Source organism: Balaenoptera acutorostrata, chromosome 9, assembly GCF_949987535.1.
Source record: "Balaenoptera acutorostrata chromosome 9, mBalAcu1.1, whole genome shotgun sequence".
Taxonomy (NCBI): domain Eukaryota; kingdom Metazoa; phylum Chordata; class Mammalia; order Artiodactyla; family Balaenopteridae; genus Balaenoptera; species Balaenoptera acutorostrata.
Window position 1 is genome coordinate 6,097,912 of NC_080072.1, and position 18,213 is coordinate 6,116,124.

Sequence of the window (18,213 nt, forward strand, 5' to 3'; positions counted from 1 at the left end):
AAAGCCTTCAAAATGCTAAGTGAATAAAGAACCTATACCTCAAACAAAGAGGGATCTGAGATAAATCTAAATTTGAACACTCCCTTCTCCTCCTGAATCTGTTTCTCTACCCACATGATAAAAGCAAATAATAGTGACTCACAGGAAGAACATCAAAATAACAACTGGGCGTATAAACTGCAAACCAAACAGCATTCCTTAGAATTTACTGGGAAGTATTATACAGGAAATTCATTCACTCCTCATGTAACTTTCTAAGGTAGGTATCACTAATAAGAGGTTAGTAAAAAGTAGGTATAGCTAGTAAGAGTAATGATAATGATAACAGCTAACTTGTATTGAATGCTTACCACGTGCCACGTACCACATTAAATTCTTGGCATGTACTATCTCAACATTCAGACTTCACCACACTATGGTATGGGACATAGTCTTATGCTCTTTTACAGGCAAGAAAAGAGGCACAGGTAGGTTAAATACATTGCCCAACATGAGACAGGAAGTGGTGGAACTGTTTTAGACTAACTCCAAAATCTGTGCTCTTAACCACAGTGCTATATAATATTTGTATTCCCAAGTAATCTGATCCCTATGGTCTTTTTCTAGAATATAATCACTATAGTCCTAAATTCCATCCAGATCCATACAGAGAAGTACCTCCATGTGGATCCTGGTTCTGTAATGAGGGAAGGTGACATGCGCGGACATTTTCTACGCTATTCATTTCCAAAATTAACTGAGCAAGTTTAGGCATCACAAATCGGCAAAAAATGAAGGAAATCAACAAAGCATGAAAATAAAAATGAAAGAGAAAAGGAGATATGGAGAGCCCTCGAGATTTAAAAAATCCTGATGGCATGACATCCCATCTGTTAAGACCAAAAAAAAAAATTTTTTTTTTTTTCAGAGACATCAGTGGTTTAATGGATAGGGGGACCTTACATGTCTGAAGCAAGGTCCTGGAGTGATACCCCATTGTGTGTGGCAGACAGCAGGCAGAACATGGTTATCAAAATCTGGAGAAACTATTCTAGATAGACATTCCCAAAACATAATTATTCCTATAGAGTTTACCTAAAGGCGCTTATCTCATTTACATTTACTTAAAATTTCATCATAGCAAGATATTTTCCTTGCTGACAAATTTGCAACAAATATGGTCTTATTTGATCTCAAAATAAGCCTAGGTACAACAGAAGTATTATACTTAACACTGATGACTCTAAAGACATGTCTATATTAATCAAACCAACAAGTTTAAGCTAGCTTCAATACCAGATATCCATTCAGTACTGAATATTTCCCATATCACATCAAACTGAAATTAATTCTGGAGTTTCTTTTATATTTCTGAGAGTTTATAGGAGCGTTTAATTTCTCTTAAGCCAATTAAACAGAGCTCATCCACAAACCAATCTTGGCAGTGCCATTTGGAGGCAGAGACACCTTATATTTATAAGGTACACGTAGACACATTTATTTATATGGACACAGAGATCTCACAGTTTTCTTGCTAGAGTTTAAAAAGGTCTTTTTTTTTTTTTTCTTCACTCTCAGGGATCACAGGTAATTAAAGTTCCTGAGAGCCCAGGTAGATTATTTACATCTCAAAGACACAGGAAGAGAAATACCAATTCCTTCTAGAAAGCTAACTTCCTCTAAGGCCTATGCAAAAACCAGTTTTTAGAACGTCAGAAGAGTCCCATCTTGGACGTTTTCAGGGATTTTTTTCAGTTTCTAAATAGCCAATTCAGTTTAAACAAATAACAGTAATAGACAATAATACATATCATTCACTCACATTCACTTGCCTCACTTTCAGAGGAACATGAATCACCATTCAAGTTACTAAGACCCTCCTAGCGAGGGTTAAAACCAGGAAGAGAACAGGATTTAGACTCAGGTACCCAGACACTCACACACACACACCCAAGATAAAAGCCAAACCAATTCCAAAAGGCTCTCTTTGGTACAATAGCAGAGCCATTAGGGGACACTGTTCTCTTACTACATCTTCCACAGTTTGCCAGGGAAGAGGAGTAGTAGGTATTCCCCCTCATTGGGCCAGGTGGTGCGGTAGGCAGCCATTACCCAAGGGAGCAAGGAAAGCACTTCACCCTCATTGATGGCCCCATATAAGTGCTAAGGGGCAGCCCACAGCTGTGGCCACAGCCTTATTAAGACCAAACATTCTTTCTTCACAAAACCACTTACCTCCAGAAGCCCGAGGACACTCTTCTTTCATTTCGCCCTCTGGAATAACTACCTACTCAAGAAAAAGTGTCTTACCACGAGGCCTACTTCCAAGATGAAGATGCTATCTTTCCCCCGGAGGTACTTCCCTATACCGGCAGGCTTCAATCTTCTCATACCAGTCACAACTCTAGAATACCTCCTCGCTACTGGTGAACTTCCTCAGGATCCAGTTGAACAGACTGCCTTCTAACTTTCAAAGGATTCTAGCTAACAACAGTCAAACTCAAGACTATAAAGCTCCTAGACATCAGCTCATGGTTGCATATTCCTATTTCTCAGTTTTATTTGTTGGTCTAATTATTAAGCATCCAACTTTCAGTATGATTCACCCAAAGCCAATGTGGTTAGGCTCTATATGAATAGTACAGTCAGGTTCCTAGGTTTATTACTATATGGTTTATACTCCTGCCTTGCTTTTATGTAGTATTATAATTTTTCTAAGTAATTTTATATGGATTTTTTCATTTCATTGGGAAATATTTCTCTTCCGCGATAGTTCAAAGATGTCCTTGCAACTTTACTAACCTTTCTAAAACCCCAGAGTTGATGGATTAAGGTACAACAGAAACCCTCTGAACAAGTCCCTGGAAGGTGAAGGCCCACTGACTATATCAAGAGGGCCAGGAATAGAGAAGGCAGTAGAAATGAGGAGAACCAGCATCAACACGTAATGCCAGAACGGTTAGGCTCTGATGGGGCTTTGCCTGTTGACATCTGTTTGACTCACTTCATGTGGAATCTCAAACTTAGCCAGACTCCCACCTGTACCCCCCAACCTAAGCCATCAGATCACTAGGCCCTATTCTTAATATACACTTGCTATTTATATTTCCTTGCATTTCTCTAATATTCTCCAGAGTTCTTTATTCCTATGCAAACAAAGAGAGAGAGATTTACCTCTATCTAAATTGAAATCCAAATTGGGCACCATACACAAGTGGTATTTCTTCCAGTTAATGAAATAAGAGGTATCTTTGAAGATAGTAGAAGTTGGCTGCTCCGGATTTGGCAATATCAGAGGCAGACCTGAAGGTCCATATAGAAATATGTATAGTTGCTAAAGAAAACTGCAAATTTTTAGTTTTTTATAACTGTATTTATATGCATAAAACAAACACAACACTGACCTGGTTCACACTCTCAGAAATAAACTAGTGTGCTAGGCGATTACATATTAAGCCTTTTCCACATTAAGGATAGGTGTGAGGTGCCAGAGATAGATCCACTAGAATCCCCAGGAATTTATTTTGGGTTTAATGAGTGTGAGCTACAAATATAGTATTGGGACAATTCGTTTATTTACTGCTCCTACTCATTAAATCATAGGTTTGAATGGTACCACAGGCTAAACACTACACTGTACTAAGTTCTGGGGATACAAAGATGAATATACAGATTTAATACTTACCTTCAAGTTATATTTATAGTATGGGAGATACATGTAAAAACCAGTAAACTGTAATATGATGTGATACATGCTAGAATAAAAGTATATACAAAGGAATATTTCCCAGTAAGTATTTGAGTATATTCAGATTGAGAGGGAAACACTTCACCTTCTGCAACCTACTCTAACCAAGACTAAGGAAGGTAGGCCCTTAAATGGCTTCCTCCTCTTGACTTCCCATTCCTACCCTCACCCTCCCTGTAACCCAGTGTTTCTCAACCTTGGCACGTTGACGCTTTGGGCCAGATGATTCTTTATTGTGGGGCTGTCCTGTGCATTGTAGGATGTTTAGCAGCATCCCTGGCCTCTACCCACTATATGCCAATATCACCTCTCCCTCCAGTCATAAGGATCAAAATGTCTCCAGACATTGCCTAATGTCCTCTGAGGGCAAAATCACCCAGTTAAGAACCACTGCCTAAACTCTGTTGTCCCCTGAACCAAGGCTAATAAGACCAGAATATATATTTTCCTGTATCTTTCTGTTTTCATCCTCTTTTTCATAGGGTAAACATGAGGCATTAAGTGTGAAGATTAAAATCCTTACCCAGTAGGCACTAGGGCATTACTGAAAGTCACAACAGAGCAAAGGGAGGCAGTGCCTATAAATGAAGTCTCCATCACAAATCCAAGAAGGCATTAACACTTTAGCTGAGGCCAACACATTCACTGTTTAGAGCCAGGGGAGATTTTAGGTGCTGCAAACTCAGAATAAGAGTGGAATATCTGAAGAGTCAAAATGTGTGAATGTCTTTTAATTGGGTTGTTTAAACTATTTACATTTAATATGAATACTGTTATGGCTGAGTTTAAATCTAGCATCCTGTTACCTGTTTTCTATTTGTTCCTTGTATTTTATTTCCTTTTTTTTCTTTTCTATTTTTGGATTGGGTATTTTTTATAACTCCATTTTATCCCTTTTTTTGACTTATTAGTTATAACTCTTTGTGGTATTAACTTAGGGATTGCTTTAGGCTTTACAGTATACAACTCTAACTTATCACAGTCTGCCTTCAAGTGATATTGTAACAGTTCACTCATGTATAGTATGAGAATCCTTCAACAATGTACTTCCATTTCTCCCCTCTTGGCCTTAGTGCTACTGTCACACATTTTACTTCTAGATATGTTGTTAAGTCTTATACACTGTTGATATTTTTGAACAGTCAATTATCTTTTGAAGAGGTTTTTTAAATAGGGCAAAAATCTTTTATATCTACCCAAATAGTTATGATTTCCAGTGCTCGTCTTTATTTGAGTAGATCCAGAATTCCATCTGGTACCATTTTCCTTCCGCCAAAAGCATTTTCTTTAACGTTTCTTATAATACAGGTCTCCTGGTGATGAAGACTTTGGTACATCTGAAATATTTTTTATTTTGTCTTCATTTTTTCTTTGAATTTTTGAATTTTATTTTATTTATTTTTTATACAGCAGGTTCTTATTAGTTATCAATTTTATGCTTTCATTTTTGAAAAGTTATTTCCTCTTGGTATAGAATCCCACATTACCAGTTTTCTTTTCTTTTATTACTTTAAAGACGTTGCTCCATTTTCTTCTAGCTTACACTGTTTCCAGTGAGAAATCTGTGGTAATTCTTATCTTTGTTCCTCAATATGTAATGTGTCTTTTTATCTCTAGCTGTTTTTAAGATTTTTTCTTTACTACTGGCTTTAAGCAATTTGATTATGGTGTGGCTTGGTATAATTTTCTTCATGTTTCTTACGTTTAGGGCTCATTGATCTTCTTGGGTCTGCAGGTTTATAGTTTTCATCAAATTTGGAAATTTGGGGAACATTATTTCCTCAAATGTTTTATCTGCCTTGCCTCCCTGCAGGACTCCAGTTACACATCCCCGAATTAGGCCACTTGAAGTTATCCCACAGTTCACTGATGCTTTGTTTATTCTTTTAGAGTCTTTTTTTATTTCACTGTAGTTAGTTTCTAGTGTTGTGTCTTCAAGTTCACTAATCTTTCCTTCTGCAATGTGTAAATCTGCCATCAATTTCATTCAGTATTATTTTCATCCTGAAAATTATATTTTTTTCCTCTAGAAGTTCAATTTGGGTCTTTAAAAAATCTCTTTCATCTCTTTATTTAATATGTTCAATCTTTTTTTTTTTTTAATTTTTATTTTTTTATTTTTGGCCGCGTTGGGTCTTCATTGCCGCACGCGGGCCTTCTCCAGTTGCAGCAAGCAGGGGCTACTCTTCGTTGCGGTGCGCAGGCTTCTCATTGTGGAGCACGGGCTCCAGGCGCGCGGGCTCCAGCAATTGTGGCACGCAGACTCAGTAGCTGTGGTGCACGGGCTCAGTTGCTCCGCAGCATGTGGGATCCTCCCGGACCAGGGCTCGAACCTGTGTCCCCTGCATTGGCAGGCGGATTCTCAACCACTGTGCCACCAGGGAAGTCCCTAATATGTTCAATCTTTACTCTCACTTTTTGAACATGGAATACAGTTATAACTGTTTTAATGTCCTTGTTTACTAATTCTATCACCTGTGTCATTTCTGGGTAGGCTTCCATTGATTGAAATTTTTCTTTCATTATGGGCCCTATTTCCCTGCTTGTTTGCATGCCAAGTAATTTCTTATTGGATGCCCAGCATTGTGAAGTTTACCTTTTTGGGTGCAGAATATTTTTGTATTCCTATAAATATTCTTGAACTTTTTCTCTGGGACACTGTAAAGTTATTTGGAAACAGTTTCAGTCTTATTGGTCTTACATTTAAGCTTTGATATGTGGGACTAGAGAATCCTGTAGGCTATGGCTAACTTTTCCCCACTACTCAGGCAAAGCCTTCTTAAGACTCCACCTCATGCCTTAAGAAGTATGAGGCTTTCCACCCTGGCTGATAGGAACAGGAACTATTCCCAGCTCTGTGTGCATTCCAGGGATTCTCCTCTGTCTGGAGCTCTATTTCTATGTATTTATTTCCTCTTCAGTACTCTTTTCTATAAATCCTAGCCGTCTAGACCTCCCTGAACTCTGAACTTTGTCTCCTCAACTCAGAGAGATCCACCAGACTCCAGTTGGGTATCCCCTCCTGGTGCTGTAGCCTGGAAATTCTCTCTAGACAGTACAGTGGGGCAAACACAGGGTTCACTTGTTTGTTTCTCCTCCTTCTAGAACCACTGTCTTGCATTATCTGTTGTGTAATACCTGAAAATTGTTGTTTAATATAATTTGTCCATTTTTTCTAGCTGTTCAAGGTAGGAAAATAAATCCAGTCCCTGTTATTTGATCATGGCTGGAAATGGAAGTTCCTAAATCCTTTGACACAATCTCATTGGCCTTTGATAACTTCCTTGCTTTCTGGCCCAACAAGATACCCAGCTCATCTTGTACATTTCTACTTTAGGCCCAGAATCAGCCACTTCTCCTTTTTAGTGAGCAGTGGTATTTAGAGAACGCATTCTGAGTACCAGGAGTGTTCATTGCTTCTAAGGTTTTTTAGTGGATAGAGCTAAGAAATATATAATTTTTAAAGTCAGAAAAATTGAGGATTCACATTGGTATTTTCAATTCTGTCTCAAAGTTACTTTTAAAAATTCTTATTTCTTTGAATTTACACTCATATATCTTCTATCTTATGCTAAAAAATTTGGTTCCTAACAATGTTACCATAATTACTTATTTGTTTTTACATAAGTATGCACACAATTTCAATATAATAATACCAATATTATTACTAAGAATCAAGACCACTTAATGAATTTTAAGAGTTCTTTGCAGTTCATTTCATCCTTAGGATATCCCACCAAGAATGTACAGTCAAAACACTATGTTCTAGTCAGTTGAATTAATTCTTCTTCTTGTATGGATTCTGACAGTAATATAATATATAGGTAGGTTCATTACCTTTTAATCTTGAAGAATATTTTTACTGGGTATGGAATTCTAGGTTGATGATTATTTTATGTCAGGACATTAACACTATTATTCTACTACCTTCTGTTGGTATGAGGAAGTCAGCTGTCAGTTTCTCTTTTGAAGAAAATCTGTCTTCCCTGGGTGATTTTAAGGTTTTCTTTTTGTCTTTGATCTTCTAGAAGGTGTGGATATATATAGATATATATTTTTTATAAATTTATTTATCTACTTATTTTTGGCTGTGTTGGGTCTCCGTTGCTGCACACGGGCTTTCTCTAGTTGCAGCGAGCGGGAGCTACTCTTCGCTGCAGTGCGTGGGCTTCTCGTTGTGGGGGCTTCTCTTGTTGCAGAGCACAGGCTCTAGGCGCATGGGCTTCAGTAGTTGTGGCATGCGGGGTCAGTAGTTGGGGCACACGGGCTTAGTTGCTCGGCAGCATGTGGGATCTTCCCAGACCAGGGCTCGAACCCATATCCCCTGCATTGGCAGGTGGATTCTTTAACCACTGCGTCACCAGGAAAGTCCCAAGGAGTGGATATCTTTTTATTTATCCTGCTTGATTGTTCAGCTTGAAATCTGTTTTAGTTGCTTCAGCCATTAACTCTTCAAATATAGTTTCTGCCCCATTTTTCTCTCTCTTCTCCTCTGGAACATGAATTAAATGTACATTAGAATGTCTCACTGTTTCCTCTCACTGTGTACCTCTTCTGTATTCTCCGTCCTTTGTCTCACTTTGCTTTGTTTTGCTCAGTTTTTGCTATCCTTATATTTCAGTTCGCAAATTCAGTTATGCTGTGTCTAATTTGCTGTTAAACCTGCCTACTGAATTTCAATACTGGTTATTGTATATTTTGGTTCTACAATTTGTTTGGTTCTTTTTAAAATTATGTCACATTTAATAGTTTCAGTTCCCTGGCAAAATTTTTAAGCTTGCCTTTCATTTTCATAAACATAGTAAGCATATTTTTTTTATTTTTAAAATCAGTGTCTGATATTAGCAATTATCTGGAGTCCCAGTGCATGTTGCTGTTGCTTTTGTTTTTGTTAGCTCTTGTTCACACCTCCTTGTCTTCTCTTGTACCTGTGTGTGTGTGTATATGTTAATGTGTGCATGCACATGGGAGCTGGATGTTATATTTAAGTATTTGTTAAATAATTTGAAGCATAGATGCAGTTATCTTCCTCTAGCAAGAATTTCTGTTTGCTTCTACAAGGCATCTGGGAGACTTAGACATTTAGAATCATCTTAAACCAATTTCAAAGTTTAAGATTTTCTGGCCTGCCTAAATCAGCCCCCAAAATAAATGCACACCACTGAAGGATGGTTTATTTCAGGTTCACCTTACTCCTTAAAGTATAGCCTTTTAGTTATCCCTGTCCAAAACAAGAGGTGTCTTTAACAGCACTCCCAAGCTCAGCAGGCCCTGAACTCTTTTGGCCTTCTTCTCCTGCGTTGATTCAGAAGTTGTCTTAGTCTCTCAGCTGCTTGCTCTAATTGGCAAATGACCCCAGGGCAAAAGAGCCCTCAGTGCTGGGCTCAGCTTTTTGTAATTCCTTTCTTTCCTAAATCAGGGCCCAGAAATTCCTCCCTATTCACTAGCTGTTAGATACTTTCATGATGTCTTGGTATTTCATCCAGCCTTTGTCTTCATTAGGAGGGTTGGTCTAAATTACCTAGTTTGCCATTTTCAGAAACTGAAATCCCACCAGTTTTCATAGTTAGCTCTCTCTCTTTACTAAAACATCCCCTACCTGGAGTCTTCACTGACCATAATATTTAAAATGACATCCCCATCATTATCTCTTTACCCACATTATTTTATCTTCACTGCACTTATCACTACCTAACATCCATTTATTTATTAAATTTTCCCATGAAAATGTAAACTCCAAGAGGATAGAAAATTTGTCTTATTCCCTCTGGAGAATGGGATGAGGACGAAGAGAAACTTTCATATTTTATTTATACTCTTCTGTATGATCTAGATATTAAGAAAAAGCATGTTTTAAAATATGAAATGTCCATGCATTTGGACACTATGCAGTGATAGTGTTTATCACTATCCTGGCTCCTTCTTCCTCCTTAAAGACGTCCTCGGCTGACATTTAACATACCAGGACCTTGGCCCTCTTCTGTTCTTGTTCTTTATACTCTACTACAACTTCCTTTACTCCTACAGCTTCAATCATATAATCATAATAATACTGAACATTTATCAAACACTTATATTATGTGTCAGGCAATATGCTGGGAGCTTCACATGGATTATTATATAGTTAACCCTAAAACAAACAAATCCCAAAAGAACAACAACAAGAGAAATCTTTGCAAGGGAAAATAAATAAGTCTATGAGGTAGGTATTATTATCCCCATACTAAAGCTGAGGAAATAAAGGCTTAGGCTGGTTGAGTAAGTTGTGCAAAGTCACACAGCTAATTAGTGGTGAATCTAGCATTTTTACTCCTGTGTCATGCTCTAGCCATAGCACTATACTATACTATAGGTACCTATGGAGAAAACTCTGAGGCTCTAAAATCTGTATCTCTAAATCTGACCACTTCCAAATTCCAGACCAAAATTTCTATATGGCTGCTTGCCATTTTTTTTTTTTTTTTTTTTTTTTTTTTTTTTTTTTAATGAGGATCTTGAATCAGATGCGTATGTTTGATTGATTGATTGATTGATTGATTTTGGCTGTGTTGGGTCTTCGTTTCTGTGCGAGGGCTTTCTCCAGTTGTGGCAAGCGGGGGCCACTCTTCATCGCGATGCGCGGGCCTCTCTCGTTGCGGAGCACAGGCTCCAGACGCGCAGGCTCAGCAGTTGTGGCTCACGGGCCCAGCCGCTCTGCGGCATGTGGGATCTTCCCAGGCCAGGGCTCGAACCCGTGTCCCCTGCATTAGCAGGCAGATTCTCAACCACTGCGCCACCAGGGAAGCCCCGTGCTTGCCATTTTTAAAGGATGTCCTGCAGGCACCATAAATGCAACATATGTAAAGCCAAAGTAATCTTCTTCACTCCTCAGATCTGCTATTTATAATTTCCATCTTGTTGCCAGTATCATTATTCTGTCGGCCATCTATAGAAATCTTTTTTAACAGCTTTACTGAGATTTAATTTACATATCATACAAATCACCCATTTAAAGTGTACAATTAAATTGGTTTTAGTATATTCAAAAAGTTGTGCAACCATCACCACTATCAGTGTTAGGACATTTTTATCACTCCCAGGAGAATCATTCCCCATCTATTTTCTGTCTCTATAAATTTGCCTATTCTGGATATAGAGTTCTTGACATCAACTTTAGCAATTCTCTGCCCCTAATCTCTCCCTAGCCAAACAATGAACTGGTTACCTCATCATGTTGATTCCTTCCAGTGATAAGTCTCTCCTTTCTATGCTCATCACACTTTTAATTCATGCACTTAATAGCTCTTGCCCAGCTCACTTACTTATTTAATTAGTGATTACTGACGTCTCTCTCCCACACATTCTGTACAAGGCTGCTAGAGATTCCTAAAACATTTAATGGTTTCCAATTATATAGAGAATAAAGTTCACACTCCTTAGTGTGGCACTCCAGATCCACCATATTCAACTCCAAACTACTTTTCCAGCTTCATCTCTCCCTCTTGCACCATTCATTCCATGCTTCAGTCATACTGGATTATATGAAAACAGTGTGGCACGTGTCATATTTTATAGTTTTCAGTTTCTTGGAAAAATTCTCAAGCTTAGCTTTCATATTGGATTTTTGTTTTTATACAAATCGTACCAGCTTCTAGATACAGAGTTTATATGTTAGAGGCTTTTCTAGAATTGAAATATAAAAATCCATTTTTAAAGACAATGAATTTGAACATTTTGGTGGACTCTGTCGTCAAAAGGATATGGAAGCTGAAGAAATCCTATTCAGCTGGTTGGAAAAGACCTTTGGGCAAGGACAGAGAGCAGCAGCTGGAGTCAGTATCAGCTCCCCCAACAAGCCCATTTTAGCCACATCATCAGGGATGAAGAGCATTACTGGATATCCTAGCACAGGATGGATTCTGCTGCAGAGTAATTCAGTTGTACCAAATTTTGGTGTACTGTCAAAAAACAGGTAAGACAAATTTAGCTTTTTTCCCTCTTAAGAAATTATTTTAAAGGGAATTCAAAATTCTTTTTATAACCTCTAGCATATGCATAACTATATCATCCACCATATAAATTTTGTTGGTATAAGTAACTTGTGTCCCACTCAGTGAATCACAGGGAATGGAAAAAGTAGACAAATTGGCATTTCAGGAATTATAGCATGGCTCCTGCTTTTGCTGCCACTAATGGCAGTTTTATATTCTCAAAAGTATATTCCCTCCACTAAAATTACTCTATGGTTCGGAGCAGAAGTTTCCAAGATCATTCAAAGATCAGCATGGTGGGGGTGGGGGTCAGGGGTCCCTGAATCACAAATGGCCTAAAACTGGCTTCATGATACTTAGGTTTCTGCTTTTACACATGCTATACCTTCCCCTGAAGAAGTCTGAGGTTACTATTTGATAGGAGTAATGAGAAAAAATTGGGACATCTTTCTCTCCTAGAAAGAATCTAGTGAAATTTGGTATTTGCTTACTTTCCAACAGCTCTTTTCTAAACAGAAAAGAAATGTTAATGAACCTTTCCCCCTTTCTCTAAACTAATCAGGTCACCCAGGGAAATATGTCCACAAACATTGGCTTAGAGGCTTAAACTCTTTCAGTAAATCTATGATAGCAAGCTGTCTGCCTGTAGGGATTGTATGATGCTAGAAGATTACTAAAGAAAGATGTGGGGTGGGGGTTTTGTGTCCTGCAGATATTAAAGAATAAAACATAGTCTAATCTGAGAGGTAATTTTGGTCAAAAGAAAACAGACTGAAAAACCATAGGCAGTCTCTTCAAGCCTTAAGATCCTATGACTACCAGTGTTGATTCAGGGCATATAAGTGGAGGCAGAAACTATTGAATAAAGAATAGATTAGTTGGACTTAAATATAAGTTAGGCATTTTCTTGCTATAATTCATGTCCACTTTGGGTTCTGTGGTAATTGGATAGTACAGGAAAGCAAAGCCCAGGGTCCTATTCCATTTATTTTCCACCTCCTCCAATGGATTTTTTTGCAGTCTGAAAAAGGTAGAGGTGGGAAGAAAGATGATTTCTAAACCTATGCAAAATGCTAATACACAAGCAATAATATACAAAGAATTCCTTTGCAGTCATAGTATCTCTCTAGCCAAGAGTTCAAGTAATCTTTAAAGTCATTCCTCTCTTCTCATGTCTAAATGGGATTGGAGTTAGCAGGGTTTGTTTTGTTTCATTTACAGACGAAATTAAGGCATGGAGAGGAGAAGGAACATGCATGTCCTCAGGTCAATTAGAATATATTCAAGGAGCCAGGAATAATAATAGTTTTCAATACAGATAGCTTAAAATTTTTACTTTCAATTTTCTTACAGAGAATCTGACACTTGGCACTAAGAATTGACAACTGAGACCATTTTCAATTTCTGCCCACATTCATACTCATAGTAAGAGAGTAAAACATGGAGAGGGACAACAATGCTTTCCCCTTCACCTCACATAATGCTGATAGTTTACGACAAGAGCAATTCCATTTGACAGGTTCAAAGTAGGTTCATTCTCTGCCCTGCAAAGCAAAGAAAAACTAAGCCATATCTCAAAGATTCTAAAGCCAATCTCTGCCTCGTACAAATTTTGGCCCATGAGTACCAACCCCAGAGATTACTGAAATTTAGTAACCAATTAACCAAGGGGAAAATGTCTATTTTTAAGTTTTCTCATTTTAGTGAAAGGGAAAGTCATGAAAGGTTTAATCTACTTACTCATTAAAAACTAATCTAGAGGGCTTCCCTGGTGGCGCAGTGGTTGGGAGTCCTCCTGCCAATGCAGGGGACACGGGTTCGAGCCCTGGTCCAGTAAGATCCCACATGCCGCGGAGCAACTAGGCCTGTGCTCCACTACTACTGAGCCTGAGCGCCAGAGCCCGCGAGCCACAACTACTGAGCTCGTGTGCCACAACTACTGAAGCCCAGGCGCCTAGAGCCCGTGCTCCTCAACAAGAGAAGCCACTGCAATGAGAAGCCTGCGCACCGCAACGAAGAGTAGCCCCCACTCACCACAACTAGAGAAAGCCTGCAAGCAGCAACAAAGACCCAACGCAGCCAAAAGTAAAATAAATAAATTTATTTAAAAAAGAACTAATCTAGAATAAGAAAATGTGGGGGGCGGGATCTCAGAAAATTAGTTTCAAAGTGACTTCGAGTCAAGAAATCAAACTGTGAACCCACTGGAAATAGGACAATAATGACTGAGAAAAATTGTAGAGCCACTGCATAAACTTAAGCCATGGATTAAGGACTTACCCAAAGATCTCCATGGAGAGGATTCCATTCACCTTTACACTAAAATTAAATCTAATCTGCAAAATAAATGGGGTGCGATATTTAACATGAACCAGAATAGGGATTAAAAATTTCCATACTCAATTCCTAAAGGAGAAGATATTCTTTGTATCACCTTTTTTTTTTCCATTGCACTTTCCCTAAACATACTTAACACTTGTCTGTGTTCAAATTCTGCATCTTAAATACACTGAGTTCTACATTACAATTCCAAGTAGTCACAAATTATGAGGAAATACTACCCTTTTATCCTCTGCTGTTCTCCTAATGTATCTCTTCTCCCCTTCTTAAATTAATTATCAATTTTTCTCTCTATTGTTTCCATTGTTTTCATACATGGAATATTCCATGCTTTTTTCTTCGTTTTTTCTTCCCCTGTCCCCATCTCTTATGTCCTCCTTCCAATTTACTTCACTGTTCTAATTATTTTATACCTTCAACCTCTATTTTTCTTTCTATATAATATAATGGGTAATAAGGAACTCTAGAGCCAGACTGCCTCATTTCAAATCCTGGCCCTGCAAGTGATTTAACCTCTGTACCATATTTCCTTGGCTATAAAATGGGAATGATAATGATAAAACCTACTTCACAAGGGGTATTGGCAGGGTTGAATGAGTGAGTACGTGGAGAGCACTTGGAAGAATGACTGGCAAACAATTAAGTACTGAATCCTGCTTAAGACAGAAAAAGTAGGAAACGTGCAAGAAAAAAAGGGGAAGTTATATAGCATACTTGTGTGCAACTTTATGAACATATCAAACTACAGGTAATAATAAAAACTTTAGCTTTCCAGAGTTCAAAGTATTTTATCAAAATTTCCTTAGTTGCTCTTATAGTCACTTTAGAAAAAAAGGAGATAATCAGCAAATTTTATCATCCAGGTTTAAAAGAAAAATGAAGCACAGAAGAGGGAAACGAGGTATCCAAAGAGATACAATAAAACAGTAAGGCAGGGCTTCCCTGGTGGCGCAGTGGTTGAGAATCTGCCTGCTAATGCAGGGGACACGGGTTCGAGCCCTGGTCTGGGAAGATCCCACATGCCACGGAGCAGCTGGGCCCGTGAGCCACAATTGCTGAGCCTGCGCGTCTGGAGCCTGTGCCCCGCAACGGGAGGGGCCGCGATAGAGAAAGGCCCGCGCACCGCGATGAAGAGCGGTCCCCGCACCGCGATGAAGAGTGGCCCCCGCTTGCCGCAACTGGAGAAAGCCCTCGCACGAACCGAAGACCCAATACAGACAAAAATAATAAATAAATAAATAAATAAATAAAAAAGAAAATCCTTTAAAAAAAAAAAAAAAAAAAAAAAAAACAGTAAGGCAGTGAAAATAAGAACCCAAAAGAAAGTTCTCTCTATATCCAAGGGCTCTCAACTATGTCACATGACCAACATCAAGCCTGCCTTAGGGATACAGGAACCAAATCAATTCAATATTAAAACTTTTAATCATTGTAATTAAAAGAAAGAGGACCAATCAGATCCTTCCATGCCCTACAGAGTAGAGGTCTTTTAAAAACATATGACTTAAACAAGAGAATCGTTACTGTGCAAAAGAACAGCTTACCTTGGGGAGCACAGTGATGACTTTGCGTAAAAAATTCTTTATAACCAGGCTATCTGTCATCAAAGTTCTGGGCTTTTCATGAACCTGTAACAACATAACAAAAACATCCACCGCACATACACAAACCCAAGAGCACAAGTGAATTAAATTATGGTATTTCTTCTTATAAAAGTAACTACACCTCAGAAAGCTTTTCAGACATCCAAGGGGAAACATCTTTGGGTCTGAAAACTGAACACCAAAGGTAATCTAATAGCCATCACTTCTTGGGCTAAGGTACCTATTTCATGGAACTTCAGGAGACGTGAACAAATACCGGAGTAAAACCCACAATCTCAAAACCACCTTTTGGAACAAATTTAAAAGTAATTTAGATTGGAGCTGAGAAGAGTAACTCTATCTTTACTATTCTAATGTGGGTCAATCTGTATTAAGAATCTGAGTGGAGTCAAAGGAGCAGGCACTAAAAAGAACCTATTTTTAAACCTTAATCCATTCATCCAAACATTTATATTTAAGGAAAAGCTGTAAAGCAGAAAGCTCAAAAGTCAGAAGACCTGTGTTCTAATACTGGCTCTATAAAAATTACTTCAGTAATCATGAAAAAAAATCACTTAACTTCTCTGGACCTTATTTCCTAATCTGCAAAACAGGCATAAAACTTAGCCTTTCAACCTCACAAAACTGTTTTAAGGACCAAAGAATAATCTGAAAACATATGTTAGACATGGTAACAATAATAGACACCACTTGATGAATGCCTACTATGTGGCAAGCAATGTGCAGGTGCTATATCTACAACAATCCTCAAGTCAGGTATTACAATCCCCTCTTTATAGATTAAAAAAAATGAGGCTCAGGGGCTTCCCTGGTGGCGCAGTGGTTGAGAGTCTGCCTGCCAATGCAGGGGACACGGGTTCGAGCCCTGGTCTGGGAAGATCCCACATGCCACGGAGCAACTAGGCCCATGAGCCACAACTACTGAGCCTGCGCGTCTGGAGCCTGTGCTCCGCAGCAAGAGAGGCCGCGACAGTGAGAGGCCCACGCACCGCGATTAAGAGTGGCCCCCAGCTCGCCGCAACTAGAGAAAGCCCTCGCACAGAAACGAAGACCCAACACAGCCAAAAAAATAATAATAATAAATTACTTAATTAAAAAAAAAAAATGAGGCTCAGAATTCCATGGAGGTCCAGGGGTTAGGACTCCGAGCTTTCACTGCCAAGGGCGCATGTTCAATCCCTGGCCGGGGAAATAAGATCCCTGCAGGCCCTGCAAGCCCTGCAGCGTGGCAAAAAAAAAAAAAAAGAGGCTCAGAGAAGTTATGCAGCTTGCCTAAGATGTTCAGTAATAGAGCCAGAATTTGACCCTAAGTCTATCTAACAACAATTGTCCATGCTCTTTCCAATATACCCTGATACCTCCATACAAATATAATAAGATTTATCACTTAATGACGGCTTTCTCTATTCCAGGAATAGTACTAAATATTTTACTTATATTACCTCATTTACCCCTCACAGAAACCCTATTAGGTACCTATTAGGTACATATAACCTACGTTTTATGGATAAAAAAAAATGAATTTCAAAGAGGTTAAACAACTTTCCCAAGGTGTGCCTGATCTCGCTCCAAAGCTTTAGTATTAACCACTTTCCTATACTATATTTAATATAGTGTCCCTAAAACCGAAGTTAAAATGCGTCTCCGAAAAAATGGAGAAGTCAGTGAAGAAGAAATAGAGTCAGAAATCAGTAAGTTCTTTTTCTTTTCTTTTTTTAATAAATTTATTTATTTATATAATTTTTTATTTTTGGCTGCGTTGGGTCTTCACTGCTGCGCGCGGGCTTTCTCTAGTTGCAGAGAGCAGGGGTTACTCTTCATTGTGGTGTGCGGGCTTCTTATTGCGGTGGCTTCTCTTGTTGAGGAGCACGGGCTCTAGGTGCGCAGGCTCAGTAGTTGTGGCGCATGGGCTTAGTTGCTCTGCGGCATGTGGGATCTTCCCAGATCAGGGCTCAAACCCATGTCCCCTGCACTGGCAGGAGGATTCTTAACCACTGCACCAGCAGGGAAGTCCAACCAGTAAGTTCTTATTAGTGGCTCAGAAAACACAGAGCCATGTACTAGGTGTATATTAAAGGAGAAAAAAGGTCCCAGACCCCAAAATCTCATAACACAATAAAGAAACATGTAAATATCTAATAAAGAAGAATAAACTATTATAATACTTTTTATAAGTACACTGAAAAAGAGATCAAGAACTGTGCAATGGCAGCCCCAGCTGACATCTGCCTGCAACTTTATGGGAGACCCTGAACCAAAATTTAGCGCCCCAATTCCTGACCCACAGAAATTGTGAGACATAATAAATGATTATTGTCGTTTAAAAAAAAAAAAAAAGGGGCTTCCCTGGTGGCGCAGTGGTTGAGAGTCTGCCTGCTAATGCAGGGGACACGGGTTCGAGCCCTGGCCTGGGAAGATCCCACATGCCGCGAAGCGGCTGGGCCCGTGAGCCACAACTGCTGAGCCTGCGCGTCTGGAGCCTGTGCTCCGCGGCGAGAGAGGCCGCGACGGTGAGAGGCCCGCGCATCGCGATGAAGAGTGGCCCCCGCTTGCCACAACTGGAGAAAGCCCT

General features: G+C 39.1%; 1 protein-coding gene across 1 annotated transcript in view; it reads right to left on the reverse strand.

Annotated features, from left to right (window-relative positions):
* Positions 1-18,213, reverse strand: part of TOP6BL (TOP6B like initiator of meiotic double strand breaks) — a 96,135-nt gene that overhangs the window by 27,261 nt on the left and 50,661 nt on the right. Inside the window, exons 6-10 of the mRNA XM_007171044.2 lie at positions 15,582-15,665; positions 13,978-14,033; positions 13,170-13,241; positions 11,469-11,664; positions 3,154-3,304 (exon numbers count right to left, since the gene is read on the reverse strand). Of these exons, the coding sequence (XP_007171106.2) occupies positions 3,154-3,304; positions 11,469-11,664; positions 13,170-13,241; positions 13,978-14,033; positions 15,582-15,665 (559 nt within the window). The remainder of the gene's footprint in view (positions 1-3,153; positions 3,305-11,468; positions 11,665-13,169; positions 13,242-13,977; positions 14,034-15,581; positions 15,666-18,213) is intronic.